Below are 23119 nucleotides of genomic sequence, written 5' to 3'. Positions count from 1 at the left end.
CACAAGAGAAGCCCAAGAATACTGGAGTGGGTAGCCTATTCCATCTCTAGCGGATCTTCCTGACCCAGGAATTGAACCCGGGTCTCCTGTATTGCAGGCAGATTCTTTACCAACTGAGCTATGAGGGAAGCCCTTCCTTTAATTCAGGGCCTATCTAAATGTTCTATATATACCTTCACTCCTAATCCACATCACAACTTTCACAGGAAGGTATAATCTCCCTTTTACTAGAGAGGGAACCAAAACTCAAAAATCTTGAGCAATTTCCTCAAGCCCACACATCTATTAAAAAGAAAGATTGTCACTCAATCTCACTCCTGAGCATATACGTGGAAAAAGACATAGTCTGAAAGGATACATGCTCCCTAGTGTTCATTCATTCTTCACAATAGCCAAGACATGGAAGCAACCTAAATGTCCATCAACAGAGGAATGGATAAAGAATACGTGGTACATGTATAAATGGAATACTACTCAGCCACTAAAAAGAAACTAATAATGCCACTTGCAGCAACATGAATGGACCTGGAGATTGTCATACTGTGTGAAATAAGTCAGACAGAGAAAGAGAAATATCATATGACATCCCTTATATGTGGAATCTAAGCAAGAAACAATCGAACTTATTTACAAAACAGAAACAGAATCAAGACTTAGAGAATGAATATATGGTTGCTGAGGCTAAGGGATAATTAGGGAGTTTGGGATGGACATGTATACACTGCTATATTTAAAATAAATAACCAACAAGGACATATTGTGTAGCACTGAGAATTCTACTCAATGTTATGTGGCCACCTGGATGCGAGGGGAGTTTGTAGATGTACAGCTGAGTCCATTTGTTGGCCACCTGAAACTCTCACAGCATTGTTAATCTGCTATACTCTAATATAGAATAATAAGTTTTAATTAGAAACTTAAAAAATTATCTATCAACATTTTTCTTAATAACATTTTTAAACAAAAAAAAGGAAGATTATTATTAAATTTCTGGTAAGACTGCCTCCAAAGCTCATCTTCTTAATGATTGCATATTAATGATTACAATCAATTTTAAATTATTTTGATTAGGGAGAAGACATAAAGTGTTAGTCGCTTGGTCGTGTTTGATTCTTTGAGACCCCCTGGACTGTGGCCCAGGCTCCTCAGTCCATGGAATTCTCCAGGCAAGTATACTGGATTGGGTTACCATTCCCTTCTCCAGGGAATCTTCCTGACCCAGGGAACATAAAAGCAAAATAAAATATGAAAAGGGCACATTGTGTCGAGGAACTCCTGGAAAATCCTGCTTTGCGGGATAGAAGAGTTTGGAGCCATCCCTCCTATGACCATTTTTTTTCTGGGGAAATGATGAATGTGATTAACTACTTCCCTAAAGAGGATAGGTGTCGATTTAGAGCATTCATTCCCAGGAAGTAATCGTATCAATAAAAACAACAAGAAGTGGGAGGGAGGGAGTTAAAAAATTTGAGAAGGTCCTTGGAATCTTTCTATCTTTCTCTAATGGTCCTCAAATGTTAGTTTGCATCAGAAATTTTTGAAGGGCTTGCTAAAATAGAGTGCTGGACTCCACACCCAGATTTCCTGGGTCAATAAGTCTGGGGTGAAATCTGAGAATCTGTATTTCTAACAATAGCCCAGGTTACATTGATGGTGCTAGTAAAGCAGGTAAGGATACAGAGTGAGCTGGTGCAGGTGGGAATTTTAAATATGGTGACCTGGGCAGACCCTTAACATTTAAGTGAAGGCTTGGTAGGAGGTGGTGGGTGGTCACCCACGTTGTTTAGACATTAGGAACAGCTTAAGGAAGAAAATTTCACCAGTAGGTGAAAGAAATCACCCGAGGGCTAAGGAATCTCTGTAACTAATGAGTGATGAATACTAATGCAATCTCATACATAAATAAAAGCAACATTTTTTGAAAAACTGCTTTGATTGATATGTTTCTTGGAGTTCTGAATTATACAAGCAAGGTTTTCCAAACAGAAAAATTAATTAATTGAACGGCTCCAAGGAGAAAAATTCTTTGGCAAGGAATTCCCATAAAACAAGCATATTATCAAAATTATATGACTATAAACATTAAGAATTGATTAAATTTTTAACTGCTTTTAAACTATTCATTTACACTGTAGGTTCACAAGGAAAAAAGGAGAAGTGGGCAGCAGAGGATGAGATAGTTAGATAGCATCATTGACTCAACGAACATGAATTTGAGCAAACTCCAGTTTGGGACAGGGAATGCTGGAGTGCTGCAGTCTGTGGAGTTAAAAAGAGTCGGACACAACTCAGAGACTGAACAACAACAAATAGGTCATAAACTGGTCTTAAAATCATGGTTTAACTCTGATAACTCTGCCAATACTGTTGAGGAGTTACATATACATCACCTTATGCAAAAAGGACTTTCCTGTTGGCTCAGATGGTAAAGAATCTGCCTGCACTGCAGGAGACCCAGGTTCGATTCCTGGGCCAGGAAGATCCCCGGAGAAGGAAATGGCAACCCACTCCAGTATTCTTGCCTGGAGAATCCCATGGACAAAGGAGCCTGGTGGGCTACCATCCTTGGAGTCGCAATGAGTGGGACACAACTGAGCAGCTGATACTTTCACTGCATGCAAAAGGGAGGCTGTTTCTATCCAAGGGTATTAAGATAGGATTCTAAGATTTTTAACAAAGGAAGAACTTCAGGCCACTTTCTCTCTCAACTGATAGACAATTTCTGCGTAAAACAGGAACAGGGCTTCCCAGGTGGCGCAGTGGTAAAGAATCCGCCTGCGAATGCAGGAGATGCAGCAGACAAGGGTTTGCTCCCTGGTCTGGGAAGATTCCACACACTGTGAAGCAACGAGGCCCTGAGCCAGAGCACCGCAACTACGGAGCCCAGGCTCCAGGGCCCCTGCTTGGCAAGAAGACAGCGTCACCAAGAGGAGCCAGCGCACCGCAAGTGGAGCACAACCCCCGCTCCTACAACCGGAGAAAAGCCAGAGCAGCAACGAAGGCCCAGCACAACCACAAACAAACAGATGCACAAACTATTAAAAACAAACAAAAACCTGAAAACAACTGAAGCCTGAGGAGACGTCTGACAGCTGAGAACGCAGAATGAGGCAGAACAAAGAAAGCAAAGAACCCTCACAGGCACGAGAAGGAGACTCCAGGGTACTTCATCTCCCAGAAAGTGTTTACTTCCTCAGCCTGCTCAAGATTTCAGCTGCCTGACGTCCCAGCGACAGCTGATCTTGGCTCTGTCCTTGAACCAGTCTGACTGTAGTCTAGAATGAGTTCCTCTCACTCAACACTGAGGCATCCTTATTCCTGTCCATTTGTCTTGCATGAATAGAGTTCCTTGACTTATCAAATGTCTGAGTGGAGTCTTTACAATTGCAGCAGTGCCTCACTTCCTGTAGAATTTTTTTTTTTTTTGAGGTCCACGTGTTTTTGCAGTCTTGATGGCAACGTTTTTACTTGTGAATTCTTGCCCAGGGGCTGGGATCTACTATCTAGGGATAGCTTATGTCCAACAATGTGCTTACCTAGATTTAAAAATATTCAAGAATTAAGAATCCTTATTGCTGCATTCTAGAAATATCAATAACTTCAGATATGCAGATGACACCACCCTTATGGCAGAAAGTGAAGAGGAACTAAAAAGCCTCTTGATGAAAGTGAAAGAGGAGAGTGAAAAAGTTGGCTTAAAGCTCAACATTCAGAAAACGAAGACCATGGCATCTGGTCCCATCACCATGAGAAATAGGTGGGGAAACAATGGAAACAGTGTCAGACTTTATTTTGGGGGGCTCCAAAATCACTGCAGATGGTGACTGCAGCCATGAAATTAAAAGACGCTTACTCCTTGGAAGGAAAGTTATGACCAACCTAGATAGCATATTCAAAAGCAGAGACATTGCTTTGCCAACAAAGGTCCGTCTAGTCAAGGCTATGGTTTTTCCAGTGGTCATGTATGGATGTAAGAGTTGGACTGTGAAGAAAGCTGAGCACTGAAGAATTGATGGTTTTGCACTGTGGTGTTGGAGAAGACTCTTGAGAGTCCCTTGAACTGCAAGGAGATCCAACCAGTCCATTCTAAAGGAGATCAGTCCTGGGTGTTCATTGGAAGGACTGATGCTAAAGCTGAAACTCCAATACTTTGGCCACCTGATGTGAAGAGTTGACTCATTGGAAAAGACTCTGATGCTGGGAGGGATTGGGGGCAGGAGGAGAAGGGGACGACAGAGGATGAGATGGCTGGATGGCATCACCGACTCCATGGACATGAGTTTGAGTAAACTCCAGGAGTTGGTGATGGAGAGGGAGGCCTGGCGTGCTGCGATTCATGGGGCTGCTGAGTGGGACATGACTGAGCAACTGAACTGAACGTTCTAGCTAGAATATCACTTTTTTTGTTTTTTTTTTACATCCTCTGCCAGTCAGGTGTTGTAATATCATTTCTATATAAAAGAAAAAAACTAAGTTTAAAGATGAAAAAATGAAAGACAATAATTCTTTAACATTATGGATATTATGAAGAATATTATGAATAGATGTGATATGGTCTTCCTTTTTAATCACTCTATAAACAGTTCTCATCACCCAGAACCAACATTGTTGGGCAAAGCAGGTCAGTTCTGGCAGGATCTAGACTGGAATGAAGACAATAAAGCAGACCATGGTGTAGAACCTCTTCCCTCTGCCCTGAGGTGAGGCATAGATTTGGGAAAAGGTAGAGTAGAGCTGGGAATGAGGATAGTGGGAATTCACATTTGAAAAAGGTCAGGTATTTTATGTCCTTTTATTGAACAAAGTTTTACAAAGTAGGATTACACTAAGTGCTGTGCATTCCTCAAAGCAACATTAGAAGGAAGTACTTAAGTATCTGTATCAATATCTCCATATAAATCTATCTATATATTAATAAACACCTACCCATCTAACCCGAGTTCCTGACACAGAGCTCCTAAAACTCGTGTACTTCTGGATACCAGGAGAATCTTTTATCCTAGAACCTCGTCTTTAACTCTAATTCTTGACACAGGGCTCCTAAGACCTTTGTAATTTCCTCAATGATAGGTGCATCTGACACAGAGTTCCTATGTCCTGGCTCTATTTCCTGCTTCTAGGAATGTCTCTGGTTCTCAGGAGACAACTCTTGGTAGCCTCCAGGATGTGGCTGGTCACCAGAAACACCAGGCCAGGATTAGAAACTTAAAACTTCCAGCTCCACCCCGCTATTCTCTGGAGAGTGGAGAGGAGCTGGGAGTGAACTTACTAGCTGATCGTGCCTCTGTGACAACATCTCCACAAAGAGGGCTTTAGAGAGTGCCCAGCTTGGTGAACACATCTCCATGCCAAGGGGGCATGCATCCCAACTCTATGGGAGCAGAATCTCTATACTCAGGATACTCCCAGACCTCACTCATTTGCTGCTTATATCCATCTGGCTTTTTCACCTGCTTTTTCATATCCTTTATTACACAATAAATCCATACATCTTTCCCTAAGTTCTGTGAGCAAAGGACCCCCAAGGAGGGGGTCATGGGAACCCTGATTTACAGCTAATTTGGGGAGAAGATGCAAGTAACCTGGGGACTTATTACTTGTGACTGGCATTTGAAATGGGGGTGAGCAATCTTACTGGACTGAGCCCTTAATCGGTAGGCTCTGCAACCAACTCTGGTTAGTGTCAGAAATGAATTGAATTGCCAGGCACCAGGCTGATACGGAAGAACTGGTTGGTGTGGGAAAAAGTCGCAGACATCTGGTGTCAGAAGGATTGTGTGTGAGAGTAAAAGAGAAACAGTTTTTCCTACAGTGACAGTATTGTATGAGAAAGAGAGGGGAAAAGTCATGCTCAGAGAGACCTGCCACTTGTCATTAGTCAAAGGGACAGTAAGACAGGACGTGGTGCAAGAGAAAGAGCTTGAATTCCTTCCCTGAAGTCCTTCTTCCCTCACCTCCCTCACTCTTTCCATCTTCTTCCCACCTCTTCTTTGTATCCCAGTCTGCTGACTGTGCCTGCTCAATTCTCAGACATCTATCGGCTTTTCTCCATTACTATACGACACCACTGATCCTTTATCACCTCCCTACTGAATTTGAAATATCATCTCTCAACGAACCACCCACTTTCATGGTTCCATATGCTGTTATGCTCTTTGTTCAAGCCAAAAAGCCTCTTCATCTGGTTTCCATAGCACTTCTTGAGATTTCACTCAAAGGGAAAATTAAACTTTACATGAATTATCTAGACAGGAAAGTACTTTATCTTCTCTCATTGAATTTTGTGTACTTCTCTATCATTTATAGGACTTAATATATTGCTATCATTAATTTCTCCACTAAACTCTGATTCTGCTTTCCTCCCACTGGACTCCAGGTTCCTCAGAACTATTTACTACATCCTAATCACTTTTGTGTTTTCAGTAATTCTGAGTGCTTCTGATGCACGTAATTTTTCAATAAATATTTGAAGAATGGAGACATGAACTGTTGAATAAATGAGAGGCAGTATAACACAACTAGTTATAATTAGGGGGCAGGCAGACCTGGGTTTGAGATCCAGCTTTGCTGTGTGACTTTGGGCAAATCACTTAACCCCTATAAGTTTTAGTCCCTTAAGCTGTAAACTCTGTATAATTGGGGAAATGATCCCACTTACCTCACAGGGGGATGGTAAAGATTAAATGAAATAATGCATATAAAACTCATAACACAATCTTGGCAAGTAGAAAGCATTAAATGTTGTTATTTTTATTATGAATGAGCATAACTTAGTTCAGGTGACAAAAATATTACAGATGTGCAGACTGAACAAAAATTACTCAAGAGGGAGAGAGGGTCTCTGGAAGAAGAGGAAGTCAAAACTTCCTTTGGGAAGAAAAAGGAAGGCAACTTGGAGAATAGATGACATCCAGAAAGGTCATCTGAAGCTCTGCAATTTAGCTATATTACTCAATATCACCATTTTAAGCCATTTATAAGCAGCCCATTGGAAATGACATTCGGTTAGGAGATTGCTTTCATTGTCCAAATAATCAAAGTTGTCCTTTGGTGGCAAACCATGCCAAAAAGAAAGAGCTTTGAATTTTGTCGTAAATAATATTCCCCTCTCTAAGCACTTATGACATTAAGCAATCCAGAGGATTTGATATTTATGAGAACCAAACAGAGATATGCAATATTTAATTCCTATTTTTTCACCATATTTTTATATATATTATGATTAAAGTTTCAGAGCCATTGAAATATGTTTTGCTAGCCTAACTGTCAAAATGGCTGCAGGTCATTTACGAATAAAATTCTGCCTAATGTCCTCAACCATTCTACATGCTCAGCTGCATTTGCAAGGACAAGAATATTTATAGCTATCCTCTATTCTAAATATATTATAAACCTAGATCCGTAAAGTTAATAACAGTGATGCCAGCTAAGAAATGTGCAACCAAACTTAAGCTTCATTATCTTCATTTCTTCCCTCTAAACTATGAATCAACATTTATTTTGAGTATGCATTCATTTCCTTCTTGTCACTCGTCTATGTCTGACACATCTATCCTACTCTGAGAATTTTCATGGTGCAATGTCTTCTCTGACATTCTGAAGAGAATGGATGTGTCTAGCTTTGGCAATGAGTCAAATTCGAGTTCATGAACGTAAGAACGTGATCAATTAGCATTGTTATATTTTAGAACAATGGTCTCCAGCATCATTGTAGGTAATGTGTGTTTTTTTTAAGTGACTTTCCCTTAGAAAACACATGTATACAGACATTTCAAGAACTAGTTAGTTCTCTCCATGATTTTTTTTTCTCTTAAATAAAGGACACCCTTTTCCATGTTTTATTATCCATTAGGTGTCTCTTGACAAGATGTTTAAATTACAGGGCCATTATACTCACTAGAGACCCATCCCCCCAATCCAAACTACACAGTCCCTTTATCAGTCTATATTAACCAATGCAAAGTGAGTCTCACTCAAAGTAGTCAGCTACATTATCCTCTGTAAATATCTCTCTGTGACTCCACATAATATAAGGCAAGCAGGTAACTTCTTAACCCATATTTTAGCTCTTAAAACGTATCTCTCACTAATGGAGTCTATATGCAATGAGTCAGTAAAAGAATCAAAAAAATCATACTGTAAATAGGTATACTTCACTGTGAATAAAAGCAAGAAATACTAATGGTTTGATTAAACTTACAGCATTCGAGAAATTTTTCTTTGACACAAAATTACAAACTCCTTGATTTTAGTTATCTTCAATAATGAATAATGAGAGCATATTTGAGAGTGAGCATAAATGAGAGAACAAATGACAGTATTAAAAACCAAGAATAATGCAAAATTAGTTTAAATTAGGCCTAGACATACACAGATTCCCTGCCCACTTGTATTTACTAACTGGCTCTTACCACAACTTTCTCATCTTCTACCCCAACATTCTTCATACTTTTTAAAAAGTCTTTATTACATTTCTTTCAATTTTGCTTCTGCTTTATTTACATTTAGGTTTTTTGGCCACGAAGCACGTAGGATCTTAGTTCCCCAAACAGGGATCAAACCTGCACCCGCCGCGTTGGAAGGTGAATTCTTAACCACTGGACCGCTAGGGAAGTCCACATCCCACCTCCTTTACATGGGTATTGCTCACATGTCCAGAGTTTTCGTTCCTATGCCCTTGTCTGGACCAACTCTAAACACCCTAGGACAGCACAAACTGAATCATATTGTTCCTTCTGTGTCCTCCAGCACTTGCTAGGATTCGGCCAAAGGAGACATTAAATCTGATCACCTATGGGAAGATGAAAATGCTTAATATTCTGTAACTTAAAATAAATGAATTGTATTTAATACAAATTTTTATATGTTTATTATTCAGGTGCAGAAACCTCTTATTAGCAGGTTTTCATTGATAGTTCAGAAAAAAGAAACTCATAAAGACATTAAGTGGTCAGCTAAGCAGTATCTCAACTGGAATTCCATCGCCTCCACTAGCTTTGTTTGTAGAGACGCTTCCTAAAGTCCACTTGACTTTGCATTCCAGGATGTCTGGCTCTAGGTGAATAATCACACTATCGTGGTTATCTGGGTCATGAAGATTTTTTTTTGTATAGTTCTTCTGTGTATTCTCGCCACCTCTTCTTAATATCTTCTGTTTTTATTAGGTCCATACCATTTCTGTCCTTTATTGTGCCCATCTTTGTACGAAATGTTCCCTTGGGATCTCTAATTTTCTTGAAGAGATCTCTAGTCTTTCCCATTACATTGTTTTCCTCTATTTCTTTCCACTGATCACTGAGGAAGGTTTTCTTATCTCTCCTTGTTATTCTATGGAACTCTGCATTCAAATGGATATATCTTTCCTTTTCTCCTTTGCCTTTTGCTTCTCTTCTTTCCTCAGCTATTTGTAAGACCTCCTCAGACAACCATTTTGCCTTTTTGCATTTCATCTTCTTAGGGATGGTCTTGATCCCTGACTCCTGTACAATGTCACAAACCTCCACCCATAGTTCTTCAGGCACTCTGTCTACCAGATCTAATCCCTTAAATCTATTTGTTACTTCCAAGGTTTAATAGAAAGGGATTTGATTTAGGTTATAACTGAACGGTCTACTGGTTTTCCCTACTTTCTTCAATTTAAGTCTGAAATTGGCAATAAGGAATTCATGATCTGAGCCACAGTCAGCTCCTGGTCTTCTTTTTGCTGACTGTATAAAGCTTCTGAATCTTTGACTGCAAATAATATAATCAATCTGATTTCAGTATTGACCATCTGGTGATGTCCATGTGAAGATGTCTCTTGTGTTGTTGGAAAGAGAGTGTTTGCTATGATCAGTGCGTTCTCTTGGCAAAACTCTGTTAGCCTTTGACCTGCTTTGTTTTGTATTCCAAGGACAAATTTGCCTGTTACTCCAGGTATCTCTTGACTTCTTACTTTTGCATTCCAGTCCCCTACAATGAAAAGGACATCTTTTTGGGGTGTTAATTCCAGAAGGTCTTGTAGGTCTTCATAGAACCATTCAACTTCAGCTTCTTCAGCATTACTGTTGGGGCACAGACGTGGATTATGGTGATATTGTTGGGAAGATCCCCCGGAGAAGGGAAAGGCTACCACTCCAGTACTGTGGCCTAGAGAATTTCATGGGCTGTATATAGTCCATGGGGCGCAAAGAGTTGGACACAAGTGAGCGAATTTCACTTTCACTTTCACTGTGATATTGAATGGTTTGCCTTGGAAATGAACAGAGATCATCCTGTCATTTTTGAGATTGCATCCAACTACTGCATTTTGGACTCTTTTGTTGACTATGATGGCTACTTCACAAAGCTAGTGGAGGTGATGGAATTCCAGTGGAGCTATTTCAAATCCTAAAACATGATGCTGTGAAAGTGCTGCACTCAATATGCCAGCAAATCTGGAAGAATCAGCAGTGGCCACAGGACTGGAAAAGGTCAATTTTCATTCCGGTCAATTTTTATTCCAATCCCAAACAAAGGCAATGCCAAAGAATGCTCAAACTACTGCACAATTGCACTCATCTCACACGCGAGTAAAGTAATGCTCAAAATTCTCCAAGTCAGGCTTCAACAGTACGTGAACCATGAACTTCCAGATGTTCTAGTTGGTTTTAGAAAAGGCAGAGAAACCAGAGATCAAATTGCCAACATCCGTTGGATCATAGAAAAAGCAAGAGAGTTCCAGAAAAATATCTATTTCTGCTTTATTGACTATGCCAAAGTCTTTGACTGTGTGGATCACAACAAAGTGTGAAAAATTCTGAAAGAGATGGGAATACCAGACCACTTGACCTGCCTCCTGAGAAATCTGTATGCAGGTCAAGAAGCAACAGTTAAAACTGGACATGGAAGAACAGACTGGTTCCAAATCTGGAAAGGAGTACATCAGAGCTGTATATTGTCACCCTGCTTATTTAACTTATATGCAGAATCCATCATGAGAAGCTCTGGGCTGGATGAAGCACAAGCTGGAATCAAGATTGCTGGGAGAAATATCAATAACCTCAGATATGCAGATGACACCATCCTTATGGAAGAAAGCAAAGAAGAACTAAACAGCCACTTGATGAAAGTGAAAGAGGAGAGTGAAAAAGTTGGCTTAAACTCAACTTTCAGAAAACTAAGATCATGGCATCTGGTCCCATCACTTCATGGCAAATAGATGGGGAAACAATGGAAACAGTGACAGACTTTTTTGGGGGGGGCTCCAAAATCACTGCAGATGGTGACTGCAGCCATGAGACTGAAAGATGCTTGCTCCTTGGAAGAAAAGGTATGACCAAACTAGACAGCATATTAAAAAGCAGAGATATTATTTTGCTGACAAAGGTAGTTTAGTCAAACCTATGGTTTTTCCACTAGTTGGACTATAAAAAAAGCTGAGCACTGAAGAACTGATGCTTTTGAACTTGGTGTTAGAGAAGACTCTTGAGAGTCCCTTGGACTGCAAAGATATCCAACCAGTCCATCCGAAAGGAAATCAGTCCTGAATATTCATTGGAAGGACTGATGTTGAAGCTAAAACACCAATAATTTGGCCACCTGATGCAAAGAAGTGACTCATTGGAAAAGACCCTGACGTTGGGAAAGATTGAAGGCGGGAAGAGAGGGGGGACAACAGAGGAGGAGATGGTTGGTTGCAATCACCGACTCGTTGGACATGAGTTTGTAGGACCCGAGAGTTGGTGATGGGCAGGAAGCCTGGCATGCTGCAGTCCACTGGGTCGCAAAGAGTCAGACATGTCTGAACTACTGAACTGAACTGAAGAAGTACCTCACATCAGCATCTAGCAGTAATTTAGAAATCCTGACCAAATTGTACTTCTCTAAATATTAATGAGGCTGGGTTGATGAAAGCATCTTGACATCAAAGCTATCCTGGAAAACAAATGAACAATCTATTTCCTACAGTATTTGAAAACATATAAATCTAGGTAATTTTATATGCAATTTTAAACAACTGCAGCTAATTTGCAGTATTTACTATGTGTCAAGCTCAGTTCAAAATATTTTTTCATTACTTCATTTGATCTTTGTACCATGCTTGAATGGTAAATATGTTTATGTTCCTCCTTTCACATAGGTGGAACTGAGGCACAGAGATACAGGTCACCCAGGCCACCAAGTTGGCAGGTAAAGCACTCTGAGTCTGCATGCTTAAATGCTGTAATATGGTGTGTGTGGCATCAATGGATGATTTTATTCTTTTAATCTACAGATTTCACAAAGAATATCTACTCCAAGGGTGAGACACTGATAAAGGACTGTCTCATGATATCTGTTAAACAGTAGCCTGGATCACATCACTGTCAGAAAAGTAATCTAAGAACAAGCAAGATGCATGTAAAATGATACAGCTGAGGACACCTACGGAAACAGCTGCAGTCAGATTACCCGCTGAGAACACACTGTGAGCCCCCTCTTTAAACAATGGCATCAGGCAGACAGTAAGCCTAAGAGGCAGCAAAACAAGCATCACTGGTCTTTGCAAATGGTAGCTGTGGGCAAAAATAGGGATGGACGTGCGTGGACCTCCTCGGGTGCCTCCATGCTCCCTGCCAACATGAACATGAAGAGAAGTGTGCCCATGCAAGGTCTGTCCAGGCACATGTATGTCCTGTGGGCACTGGGAGGAGATTGGAAGATTATTCCTAGAGATTAAACCTGACTTAATATCTGAAACAATGAAGCGGTAATTCAGATTCTACATTTATTTTGTGATCAGAATTAAGTAAATATTATCATATCTAAGCAAATGGGGAAAAATTATCCTAAAGGTAAAGTTCAGTAAATTCTTGAATAAACTGCTAAGCTGATCAAAGAATGAATCACTTAGCATCATTATGCTGCTGCTGCTGCTGCTGCTAAGTTGCTTCAGTCGTGTCCAACTCTGTGCGACCCCATAGACGGCAGCCAACCAGGCTCCCGCTTCCCTGGGATTCTCAAGGCAAGAACACTGGAGTGGGTTGCCATTTCCTTCTCCAATGCATGAAAGTGAAAAGTGAAAGTGAAGTTGCTCAGTCGTGTCCAACTTTTGATTAAATATGTGTAAACCAAGCTCTAATTCTTAGCCTATGGCATACTAGCTAGTAAAGACAGTCAGATTATTCAAAAAGTAGAGGGTACTTCAAGCTTCTGCAGGAAGGATCAAGATGCCAGCACACATCAGCTTTTAGGGAGAATACAAAATAAAAACCTGGTACTTCTTTATTCTCTGGGAAGATGAGGCACATTAAGAAAGTCTGGCCCATTTAAGAAAGAATTATGAAGATGGCAAAGAATATATAAAAATTTTTAAAATCATATCTAGCATGTTTCATTTTAAAAACCACTTCAGTTCAGTTCAGTTCAGTCACTCAGTCGTGTCCAACTCTTTGCGATCCCATGAACCACAGCACACCAGGCCTCCCTGTCCATCGCCATCTCCCGGAGTTCACTCAAACTCATGTCCATCGAGTCAGTGATTCCATCCAGCCATCTCATCCTCTGTCGTCCCCTGCTCCTCCTGCCCCCAATCCCTCCCTGCATCAGAGTCTTTACCAATTAGTCAACTCTTCGCATGAGGTGGCCAAAGTATTGGAGTTTCAGCTTTAGCATCATTCCTTCCAAAGAACACCCAGGGCTGATCTCCTTTAGAATGGACTGGTTGGATCTCCTTGCAGACCAAGGGACTCTCAAGAGTCTTCTCCAACACCACAGTTCAGAAGCATTAATTCTTCTGCACTCAGCTTTCTTCACTGCCCAACTCTCACATCCATACATGACCACTGGAAATACCATAGCCTTGACTAGATGGACCTTTATTGGCAAAGTATTGTCTCTGCTTTTCAATATGCTATCTAGGTTGGTCATAATTTTTCTTCCAAGAAGTAAGCGTGTTTTAATTTCATGGCTGCAGTCACCATCTGCAGTGATTTTGGAGCTCCCCAAAATAAAAACCACTTATTAAATATAAATAAATCATTACATTAATGGATAGAAAACAGGAAACTGATGAGGGACTATCCACAAAGGACTTGACTCTGTTGATGCAGAAATCAGATGAGGGATCATTCACAAACTATCTGACTCTGTTGACACAGCATCAAGCAAAAAGAAACACAACCAGACACTGATGCAGATACCTTGTGCCTTGCACTTGGCAACAGCTCCCAACCACAGCTGGGATACATGTGCAGCAAGCTTTTTTCTCTGACCCACCTGTGAAGAACTTGAGCCATTACAGTGCTGGAGAATGCCCTAGTTAGTTAGGTTAGGTTATTCAGGCTTTTTCAGAAATCCTAAAAACGGAAACATTTTGTTTTTGCCCTCCCAAAGCTTGACCATCATTATACCCATTCCCTTAATGGTATCTAGGGAGCTCTTATTGCTTACTTGGGATAATTTCTAGATTGAATGAAGGGCAGAATCTCGGAGTCTTGACTAGATGGAGGAAGTAGTAAGTCTCGAAATCGTTCTGTCAAAAGAAAAATAAACAAGTTATGAAAAAATCATAAAATAATTTCAAAATAAAATTACTTCCTATTCTTTAAATTTGCCATTCTGATTTCATTTCTTGTACTAGAAATTTACTTACCATTTTATGTATTAAAATAGGTCTTTATTTCACTTTAATGACATAACAACTATGCATATAAATATAGCAAGTATTCACTAGTATAAACTAATACTAAAATTTTATAATTGAAAGGTTAGAGGAAACATATGACCAATAAATACACAAAGATATGTACAAATTCATTAGTAACCTGGGATATGAGAATTAAACCACATACTGTAAGACAGCATTCACATTATGTGGCATTCAACTGATAGGAATTAATCTCATGGACCAAATGTTAGGACTGTATCAACATAAACTCATATATTTTGGGTAGAAATGCAAGTTGATGCAATAGTTTTGGAAAACAAATTGGTATTATCTTTTAAGCTTAAATTTTGCATAACCTATTCGCCTGGCATATATTCTGCAGAAACTTTCAAATATGTCTCAGACAGCAAGAAAAAGAACATTCTTGGTAGCTCTGTTCAGAACACCATAAATGGAAACAACTCAATTGTCTACGAACAGGAAAAAGGATAATTTGTAGCATATTCACACAATGGAATATTCTTTGAAGTAAGACAATGAATTCAGTTACAAATAAAAACACAGTAAATCATATTAGTAGGATCTTGAGTGAAAACTAATATAAGCAGATTACACATCAGTTCAGTTCAGTTCAGTTCAGTTCAGTCGCTTAGTCGTGTCTGACTCTCTGCGACCCCATGAATTGCAGCACGGCAGGCCTCCCTGATCATCACTAACTCCCGGAGTTCATCCAGACTCAGGTCCATCGAGTCGGTGATGCCATCCAGCCATCTCATCCTCTGTCGTCCCCTTCTCCTCCTACCCCCAATCCTTCCCAGCATCAGAGTCTTTTTCCAATGAGTCAACTCTTCACATGAGGTGGCCAAAGTACTGGAGTTTCAGCTTTAGCATCAGTCTTTCAAAGAACACCCAGGACTGATCTCCTTTAGGATGGACTGGTTGGATCTCCTTGCAGTCCAAGGAACTCTCAAGAGTCTTCTCCAACACCACAGTTCAAAAGCATCAATTCTGCGGTGCTCAGCTTTCTTCACAGTCCAACTCTCACATCCATACATGACTACTGGAAAAACCATAGCCTTGACTAGACGTACCTTTGTTGGCAAAGTAATGTCTCTGCTTTTGAACATGCTATCTAGGTTGGTCATAACTTTTCTTCCAAGGAGTAAGCGTCTTTTAATTTCATGGCTGCAGTCACCATCTGCGGTGATTTTGGAGCCCCCAAAAATAAAGTCTGAACACTGTTTCCACTGTTTCCCCATCTATTTCCCATGAAGGGACCGGATGCCATGATCTTCGTTTTCTGAGTGTTGAGCTTTAAGTCAACTTTTTCATCTCCTCTTTCACTGTCATCAAGAGGCTTTTTAATTACACATAGAAGAATATTATTTTTTTGAGTTAAAATAACTAAACAATGTGTTGTTTGGGTATGTTACCCAACACAGCAAACCTGGCAAATCTGGGCAAAAAGGTATATAATATATACAATTTGGGATAATGATTACATTTTAGGAGGAGTAAGGGGAAGAAATAAGAGAAAGCAAAAAGGTAAGTGTATGCAATTGTTAATAATGCCATATGTATTTGTTATAGCATCATAAATCAGTGATTGAATGAATGAGAGCCAGGAATTATCCAATGATGACACTGGGTCCTGAACCAAGAATGTGATTAATATAGTTTTGTGCTCATGAATTCATAATAAAGGAAAGAGGGAGAGAGGGAGGAAAAGAAAGAGGAAGAGAACGAGACAAGTAGAGAAAGTACGACAGGAAACAGAAAAGAAGAGAAGGAAATAAAAGAGTGCAGAGAAAAGAAGATTCTTCAGTTCCATCTTAAACAGTTACAACAAAAAGCTATCTGTATGATAGAGTAACCTATCACTCTAATACTGATCCCAAATTTCTAGGATTAGATGGTCATTATCTCCAGAGTCATCCCTAGGGAAGGCTTCCTTGACCCCTCCTCTTTCTTTCTCTCTTTCTGCCAAATCTGGAATAGATGGCCCTACTGGGTACTCATAGGACACTCTGTGCTTACATGCTCATGAAATCTATCACATTACATTTTTATTAGTATGTATATTTGTCTATCCACCCTTGAAATTAAAAGACACTTCCTCTGGAAGAAAAGCTATGACCAACCTAGACAGCATATTAAAAAGCAGAGACATTTCTTTGCCAACAAATGTTCGTCTACTCAAAGCTATGATTTTTCCAATAGTCATGTATGGATGTGAGAGTTGGACCATAAAGAAAGCTGAGTGGCTAAGAATTGATGCTTTTGAACTGTGATGTTGGAGAAGACTCTTGAGAGTCCCTTGGTCTGCAAGAAAATCAAACCAGTCAATTATAAAGGGAATCAGTCCTGAATATTCATTGGAAGGACGCATGCTGAAGCTGAAACTCCAATGCTTTGGCCACCTGATGCGAAGAACTGACTCATTTGAAAAGACCCTGATACTGGGAAAGATTGAAGGCAGGAGGAGAAGGGGATGACAAAGAAAGAGATGGTTGGATTGTGTCACCGACTCGATGGACATGAGTTTGAGCAAGGTCCAGGAGCTGGTGATGGACTGGAAAGCCTGGCATGCTGCAGCCCATGGGGTTGCAAAGAGTTAGACACGAGTGAGCGACTGAGGTGACTGATTGATCACCCCCCTCCTAGTAGATGGGTATTGTACCACCAGGATACAGAACATTACTTAATATATATTAAGTTGCTGGATATATATTAGTTGGAAGGCTATTTCCAATTTCCATTTTTACTGGATACATGAAATTGTTTGTTCATGTTAATCATAATGTTTTTTAGAAGAGCTCCATTGGTCATCATCGATCAACCATAAAAAGCCAGGGGACCTGTCCCCTAGCCTTGACAGAGTCACATCATCAGGCTGAGACAGTACAAAGCTGAAACTCCACACTGTAGTAAATCCACCACTAACTGAAGGTGAGTGATTTCAACAAAGTGCTTAAAATCGACAATTGATGACAGTCAATGTTTCCAGGCTACTGAATAACAAGATGGTAAACATTTGTGAGCAATGAATAAACATTTGTAAACATCATGAGCAGTGGTTACCAAGTATGGCTGAGAAGCAGGATGTGGATTATATCTTCATATTTATTAAAATATATGGACTCAGATATGGCTTCTACTCTGCATTTTGTTTCCATTGCTCTGACAATTCTTATAATACACTTGGGGAGGAGCTAAGAAAATTCAAACAGAGGCGGCTGTAACTCTATAGACTACAGATCCAAGAAAGCATACTTTATTTTTCTCCTGCAGGTACACTTACTCTTTGAGTTTATAGTTTTTAAAATCAAATTCTATCATTAACTGATATATACATCTTTATCAACAAAAGCAGTGTTTATTTCAATGAAATGACTACTAAATTTTTTTGATGACATGACCCTTGCTTTTCAGACTACTACCCAATTTATGTAGCATCCCACTTAATGAATGATTTGCAGTGTTTTTTGCCCTCCAATTATGCCTTTTCTAAAATAGGTCTTGCAAAATAAAACCAAAACCCAATAGCAGACATGAACTTTACACATCAAGTGAAGAATTGTTCAATCAAACAACAATATTAAGTATGACATATTCTTGGGTGCTAAAAATTAATATAAGTTAAAGTTTACTGAGTGATTCCCCAGCTGATTTAAATGCAAAGAAAAAACATAATTAATACAAAACAAGCATAATATAATACAGCTATAGATTATCCTTGTTTACATGAGCACAAAGCCCATTTGATTATAAATCTGGAAGAACATGTCTGGAGATGACATTATATTAATAGAATGAAAAAAACAAAAACCCACCACCCTAGATATACAACAAAAGTAGCATATAAGAGATCATTTATAAAGCTATCCCAATTATGGAGTCTATAGTTAATATTCCTATATCTGAAGCATCGTTTAATCTGAGTATCATAAATGTAAAGGATATCAAATGAACATGCAGACCCTTGAGTACTTAGGTCAAAAAAATTCACATACACACAAATAGAAAATATACACAGTACCTGAAAATTATCCTTTTAAAACTTCTATTTTTATCACTATATGTATAAATTCTAAATGTGAATAAACAACTTTTTCCCATAAAAGTATGGTGACAATTTTTCTTTATGAGAATAAAAATAAATGATAGTTGTCCTCAGAAAAGTCCAAGTATATGAAAAATTGTTTCTAATGCTTACACTGATGCTTCTTTAGTCTCCTAGATTTCAACTGTTCAATTAGTATTCCATCATTTATCTAATGCTAAGGAAAAGGCAAAAATAAACTAATGTTGCCTTGCTTAAATAGCAAAAATTTTAAAATAATACTTCTTCCCTTGGAGCAAAATATCATACCAGCTGAACTACTTTCTCAGTAGGCCCAGAGTCTATTTCTTAAGAAAATGGCAATTATCCAAAAACTAGAGCTTAGTTCCTTCACAGGGCTTCTTAGAACAATTTCATTAAAGCCACTGAAAAGAACTGGAGGATTTTCTGCAAAGTGGTATTTTGATGAGCTGACTAATGATGTGATAATGTCTGACCATGATTTTCTACCAGTGGGGGACATATCTTAATTAACAAAGCTTTCGTAGCCTTTCACCCACTCTTTCTTTCCCTCATTCAATCAACAAAGGAATTCTGAGGAGACCAGGCTTGGAAGACAGGCTGCACACAGCTACAGTAATTTGGGTTCCCTGGACGACCAATCGTGAGACAATGTACATATTTACTCATAAACAAAGACGAGAAAAAATAATCTTTCCAATTCTGATTTCAATTTTTTTGTACACTTACTGTGACTCAAATTCTTCATTTTCCTTTTGGTGGAAAATAAGCAATCTGCAATCCTCCCCAACATGCAAAGAGGAACAAATGTGACAAAATTTTGCACAACAACAAAACAGTATGCAAATATATCCCTGGAATGAGGGGAAAAAAAAGAAAAAGTCTTCTCCCTATCACTGCAAAAAACAAAAAGAAAGGAAAAAAAAAAAAAAGAAAAAAACAGAGTCAGCTGGTAGTCACCAGCTCTCAGTTACATCCGAGTCAGCTCCAGGTACAAAGGAAATGCTTTTTACAAGACACTCGGAGCCAAGAAGGCTGCGGTGGCTGAGCTGTACACAGGCAACTCTGATGGGTAGTATTCACTGCAGACCTTCCCACCACTCTGGCTGAGAGTTTGTAGAGACTACATGGTGTTCGGTTTCTTTCTCCACCCAATCCCACCCGTCTTCTTTCTTTCACAGGTGTTGATCCCTAATAAGCATGTTACTTCACAAATTGCTTCTCCGAGTCTGTTCCTGGTGAACCCAACCTGCACCAGGTGGGCTTGACAGTCTTCCACGTTGTACACAGTGTTAGTTGCTCAGCTGTGTCTGACTCTTTCCAACTCCAGGGACGGTAGCCCTCCAGGCTGCTCTGTCCATGGAATTCTCCAAGCAAGAGTATGGAGTGGGTTGCCATTCCTTTCTCTGGGGTATCTCCCTGACCCAGGGATGGAACCAGCATCTCCTGCATTTCCCGCATTGCAGGTGGATTGTTTACTTCTGAGCCACCAAGGAAGTCCCTTGTACTTAGAGCCTCTGCCATGCTCTTGGCTACTACTGGGTGAGATGGATGTATGTACAGCTACGTCAAAGTAAGTCATTTCCTTTCCAGAGGTAATGAAACTAATGCAAACTTCATTGCAATACAGGTGCTCATTGTTAAGAAGAAATGCTGTCAGATATGCCCTCAAACACACATATCCTGTGACAAGTGATACCAAGTAATCTGATGGTGGGAGAAATAAACAAGTGGCCTATCAGGTCACATGGTATACTAGCCAGTTGCACCATGCCCCATGCTGTAGTCCCTAAGATGCACATAACCATCAAGCATTCACGTGCCAGTGGGAAATGAAGAAAATTATAATTAGACTGATACGAAAAAGGTATAGGAAATAGAAATTAAACACTCTAATATAGACAGTAGCCGGAACACTTTTTTTTAAAGATTTTTTTCATGTGGACCAGTTTTTAAGGCTTTATTGAAATTGTTACAATATTGCTTCTGTTTTATATTCATCTTTTGGCCGTGAGGCATGTGCTAGGTTAGGTCGGCTCCCTGACCAGGGATTGAACCCACAACCCCTGCACTGGAAGATGAAGTCTTAAGCACTGGATCACCAGGGAAGTCTCTGAACACTCTTACAGAGTGGTTTTGTCCTTTATCATGAAACGTAGCAACTCACGTGGCTTTGTCCTTTATCATGAAACGTAGCAACTCAGAGTGGTTTTGTCCTTTATCATGAAACGTAGCAACTCAGAGTGGTTTTGTCCTTTGTCATGAAACGTAGCAACTCAGAGTGGTTTTGTCCTTTATCATGAAACGTAGCAACTCACGTTTCATGATAAAGGACAAAACCACTCTGTAAGAGTGTTCAGGGACTTCCCTGGTGATCTTCATTTCAACAGTAATAAGCTAAGAAAAGATAATGATTAATTTTAAAGTATATATTAAATTTTTTTTTCAAGAAAGTTGGCGATGAACATGTAACTAGAACAAAACGTTTATATTTTACTATCCATCCTGAAAGCCATAATGATTTCACTGAATACATGAAAACACTCAAGTTTCTGGATGAATCAACATCTAATTCTGAAGTTATTTATTATTTGTGTCCAATGATAATTTAACACAGAAATATGTAGAAAATACAGTAGGTGATCAGTGTCAAGAAAAAAAAGTGACTTTATAATAACTGGGATCCAGGTGGTCTGGTCTTTGTGCTCTGTGTCAAGCTATTCATCAACAGATAATAAGGCTATTCTAGTTTTACAGAATTGCTCAAAAACTAACCATGAATCCATGAGGTGAAGAAGACTGAGAAGGTGCATTCTGAGTGTCCCCAAACATTGTACATCCTTCCACTGTCTATCTCATTCTCTACTGTAAGGCAAAGTTTATCTCCCAAGAGTCCCTAGCTTGCATTCTCCTATTAGGAAGACTAGGTACTTGTTTCACTTCCCCCAGACTCTCCTATCTTTCCTTTTCTACACTCAACTCCCTGTTGCTGCTTCTTCCTTTTGCTCGTGTTTTAAAAATGAAACTCAATCCCTCCCCATGAAAATTCTTATCTCTCACTTGTCTAGTCATTTTTTACTCACCCCCTCTACTACATCACAAAAATCCAGGAATAGTTCCCAAAGACATCCTTCTCTTTAGAAAGGAAATTATACAGAGAGAAGTAAGCTGGTCAAGTCCTTGTTCTGGTTAATGAGGTTAGGACTTGGGGTGAGGTCTTCAAGCACACACACACTTTAACAATTTTTATGCAAATACAAAAATAATGGGGTCTGCCTGTTAAAGAAGAAACAATGGCATGAATGAAGAGGTAAATTTAACACTAAGATACGAGAAATGTCCATTTTTTATGTAAAAGTACAAAACACCAAGAGCAAATTAAGAAAAAATAACACAAAAAGGGGGAAAATATTGTTAATATATGGATAAGAAGATTCTGACAGTGGCTAAGTATATTTATTTAATTCACGCATTCTGAAATTAGCTTGGATTCAAAGACCCACTGGCCTATGGTGACAGAGACTAAAGCCAAAACCCTATTAACTTCCTATAAGACCTTACTGGTTTACTGTACTAAGGTTTTTGGTTCCTCAGAAAATGGGGTCACCTTAGAGTTAACATTTAGTTCCCCCAAAGATGAATATTTCTCTTTCACACACGCACAGTCAACCTGTCAAATGGTTATGGGGTAAGAGGATCATTTTACAGTTTAATTTTTGACATGTAGAAGGCTGTTTTTTTTTCCTCAAAGGAACTTGACCATCACTTTATCAAGGGTTTCAGAATCTATGAACAGACTGAGATCTAGGAAATGGACGAAGGGTTGTGAGTCCCTCTGCAGATGACTCAGGTTATACCTTTGTTTGCAAATCCTTGAGTTTTCATTCATACAAACCAAGTACGACTTTCTAGGCTGCCCACTTATTTGAGTCCTATGAGTACCATGGTCAGTTAGTCAGCTCCAAGGGTCTCACCAAGTGAGTCCGTTCTGACCATGGTTCCAGACAAGCTGCCCATAATGGTAACCACACCCATCCTGACTCCATCAGTTAACTGCTGTCTCCTAACCCCTGCCTCTCTGGGACCTCACCATCTCCACCAATCTCAAGAGCACACTTTAATGGCAGCCTCTCTTGCTTGTCATTCTTGGCCTGCAAACTGTCACCGCAGACACTATCAAGGGTTATAGAACGCCTGTCACCAGTGTATTTCTCAAAGCTGTAGTAAAGTAATCCTTCATGGAATGTCATTAAGGAGTTGATAGTCAACATATAATATGTTCTCTCCAGTTTTCCAGTCTCTCCAAGGTGTCAGATAACTTCATTTACAATATACCTAGGAAGTCTAGAAGCATATATACCAAAGAATCAAGGATAAATATGGCTAACGATTGGAGATGGAAGTTGAAAAAGGCATTAACTTTTATT

The 23119-nt window shown here is 39.5% G+C and overlaps 1 protein-coding gene across 3 annotated transcripts in view; it reads right to left on the bottom strand.

The window, feature by feature from the left end:
- Positions 1-23119, bottom strand: part of NOX4 (NADPH oxidase 4) — a 189644-nt gene that overhangs the window by 46042 nt on the left and 120483 nt on the right. For all 3 annotated transcript variants that reach the window (XM_019955215.2, XM_019955214.2, XM_070783416.1), the window contains exon 13: positions 14392-14473. In XM_019955215.2, the coding sequence (XP_019810774.2) occupies positions 14392-14473 (82 nt within the window). The remainder of the gene's footprint in view (positions 1-14391; positions 14474-23119) is intronic.

The sequence above is a fragment of the Bos indicus genome, chromosome 29, assembly GCF_029378745.1.
Source record: "Bos indicus isolate NIAB-ARS_2022 breed Sahiwal x Tharparkar chromosome 29, NIAB-ARS_B.indTharparkar_mat_pri_1.0, whole genome shotgun sequence".
NCBI classification, from domain to species: Eukaryota; Metazoa; Chordata; class Mammalia; order Artiodactyla; family Bovidae; genus Bos; species Bos indicus.
The sequence above is the reverse complement of the archived record's forward strand: the minus strand, read 5'-3'. Positions and strand labels throughout refer to the sequence as shown.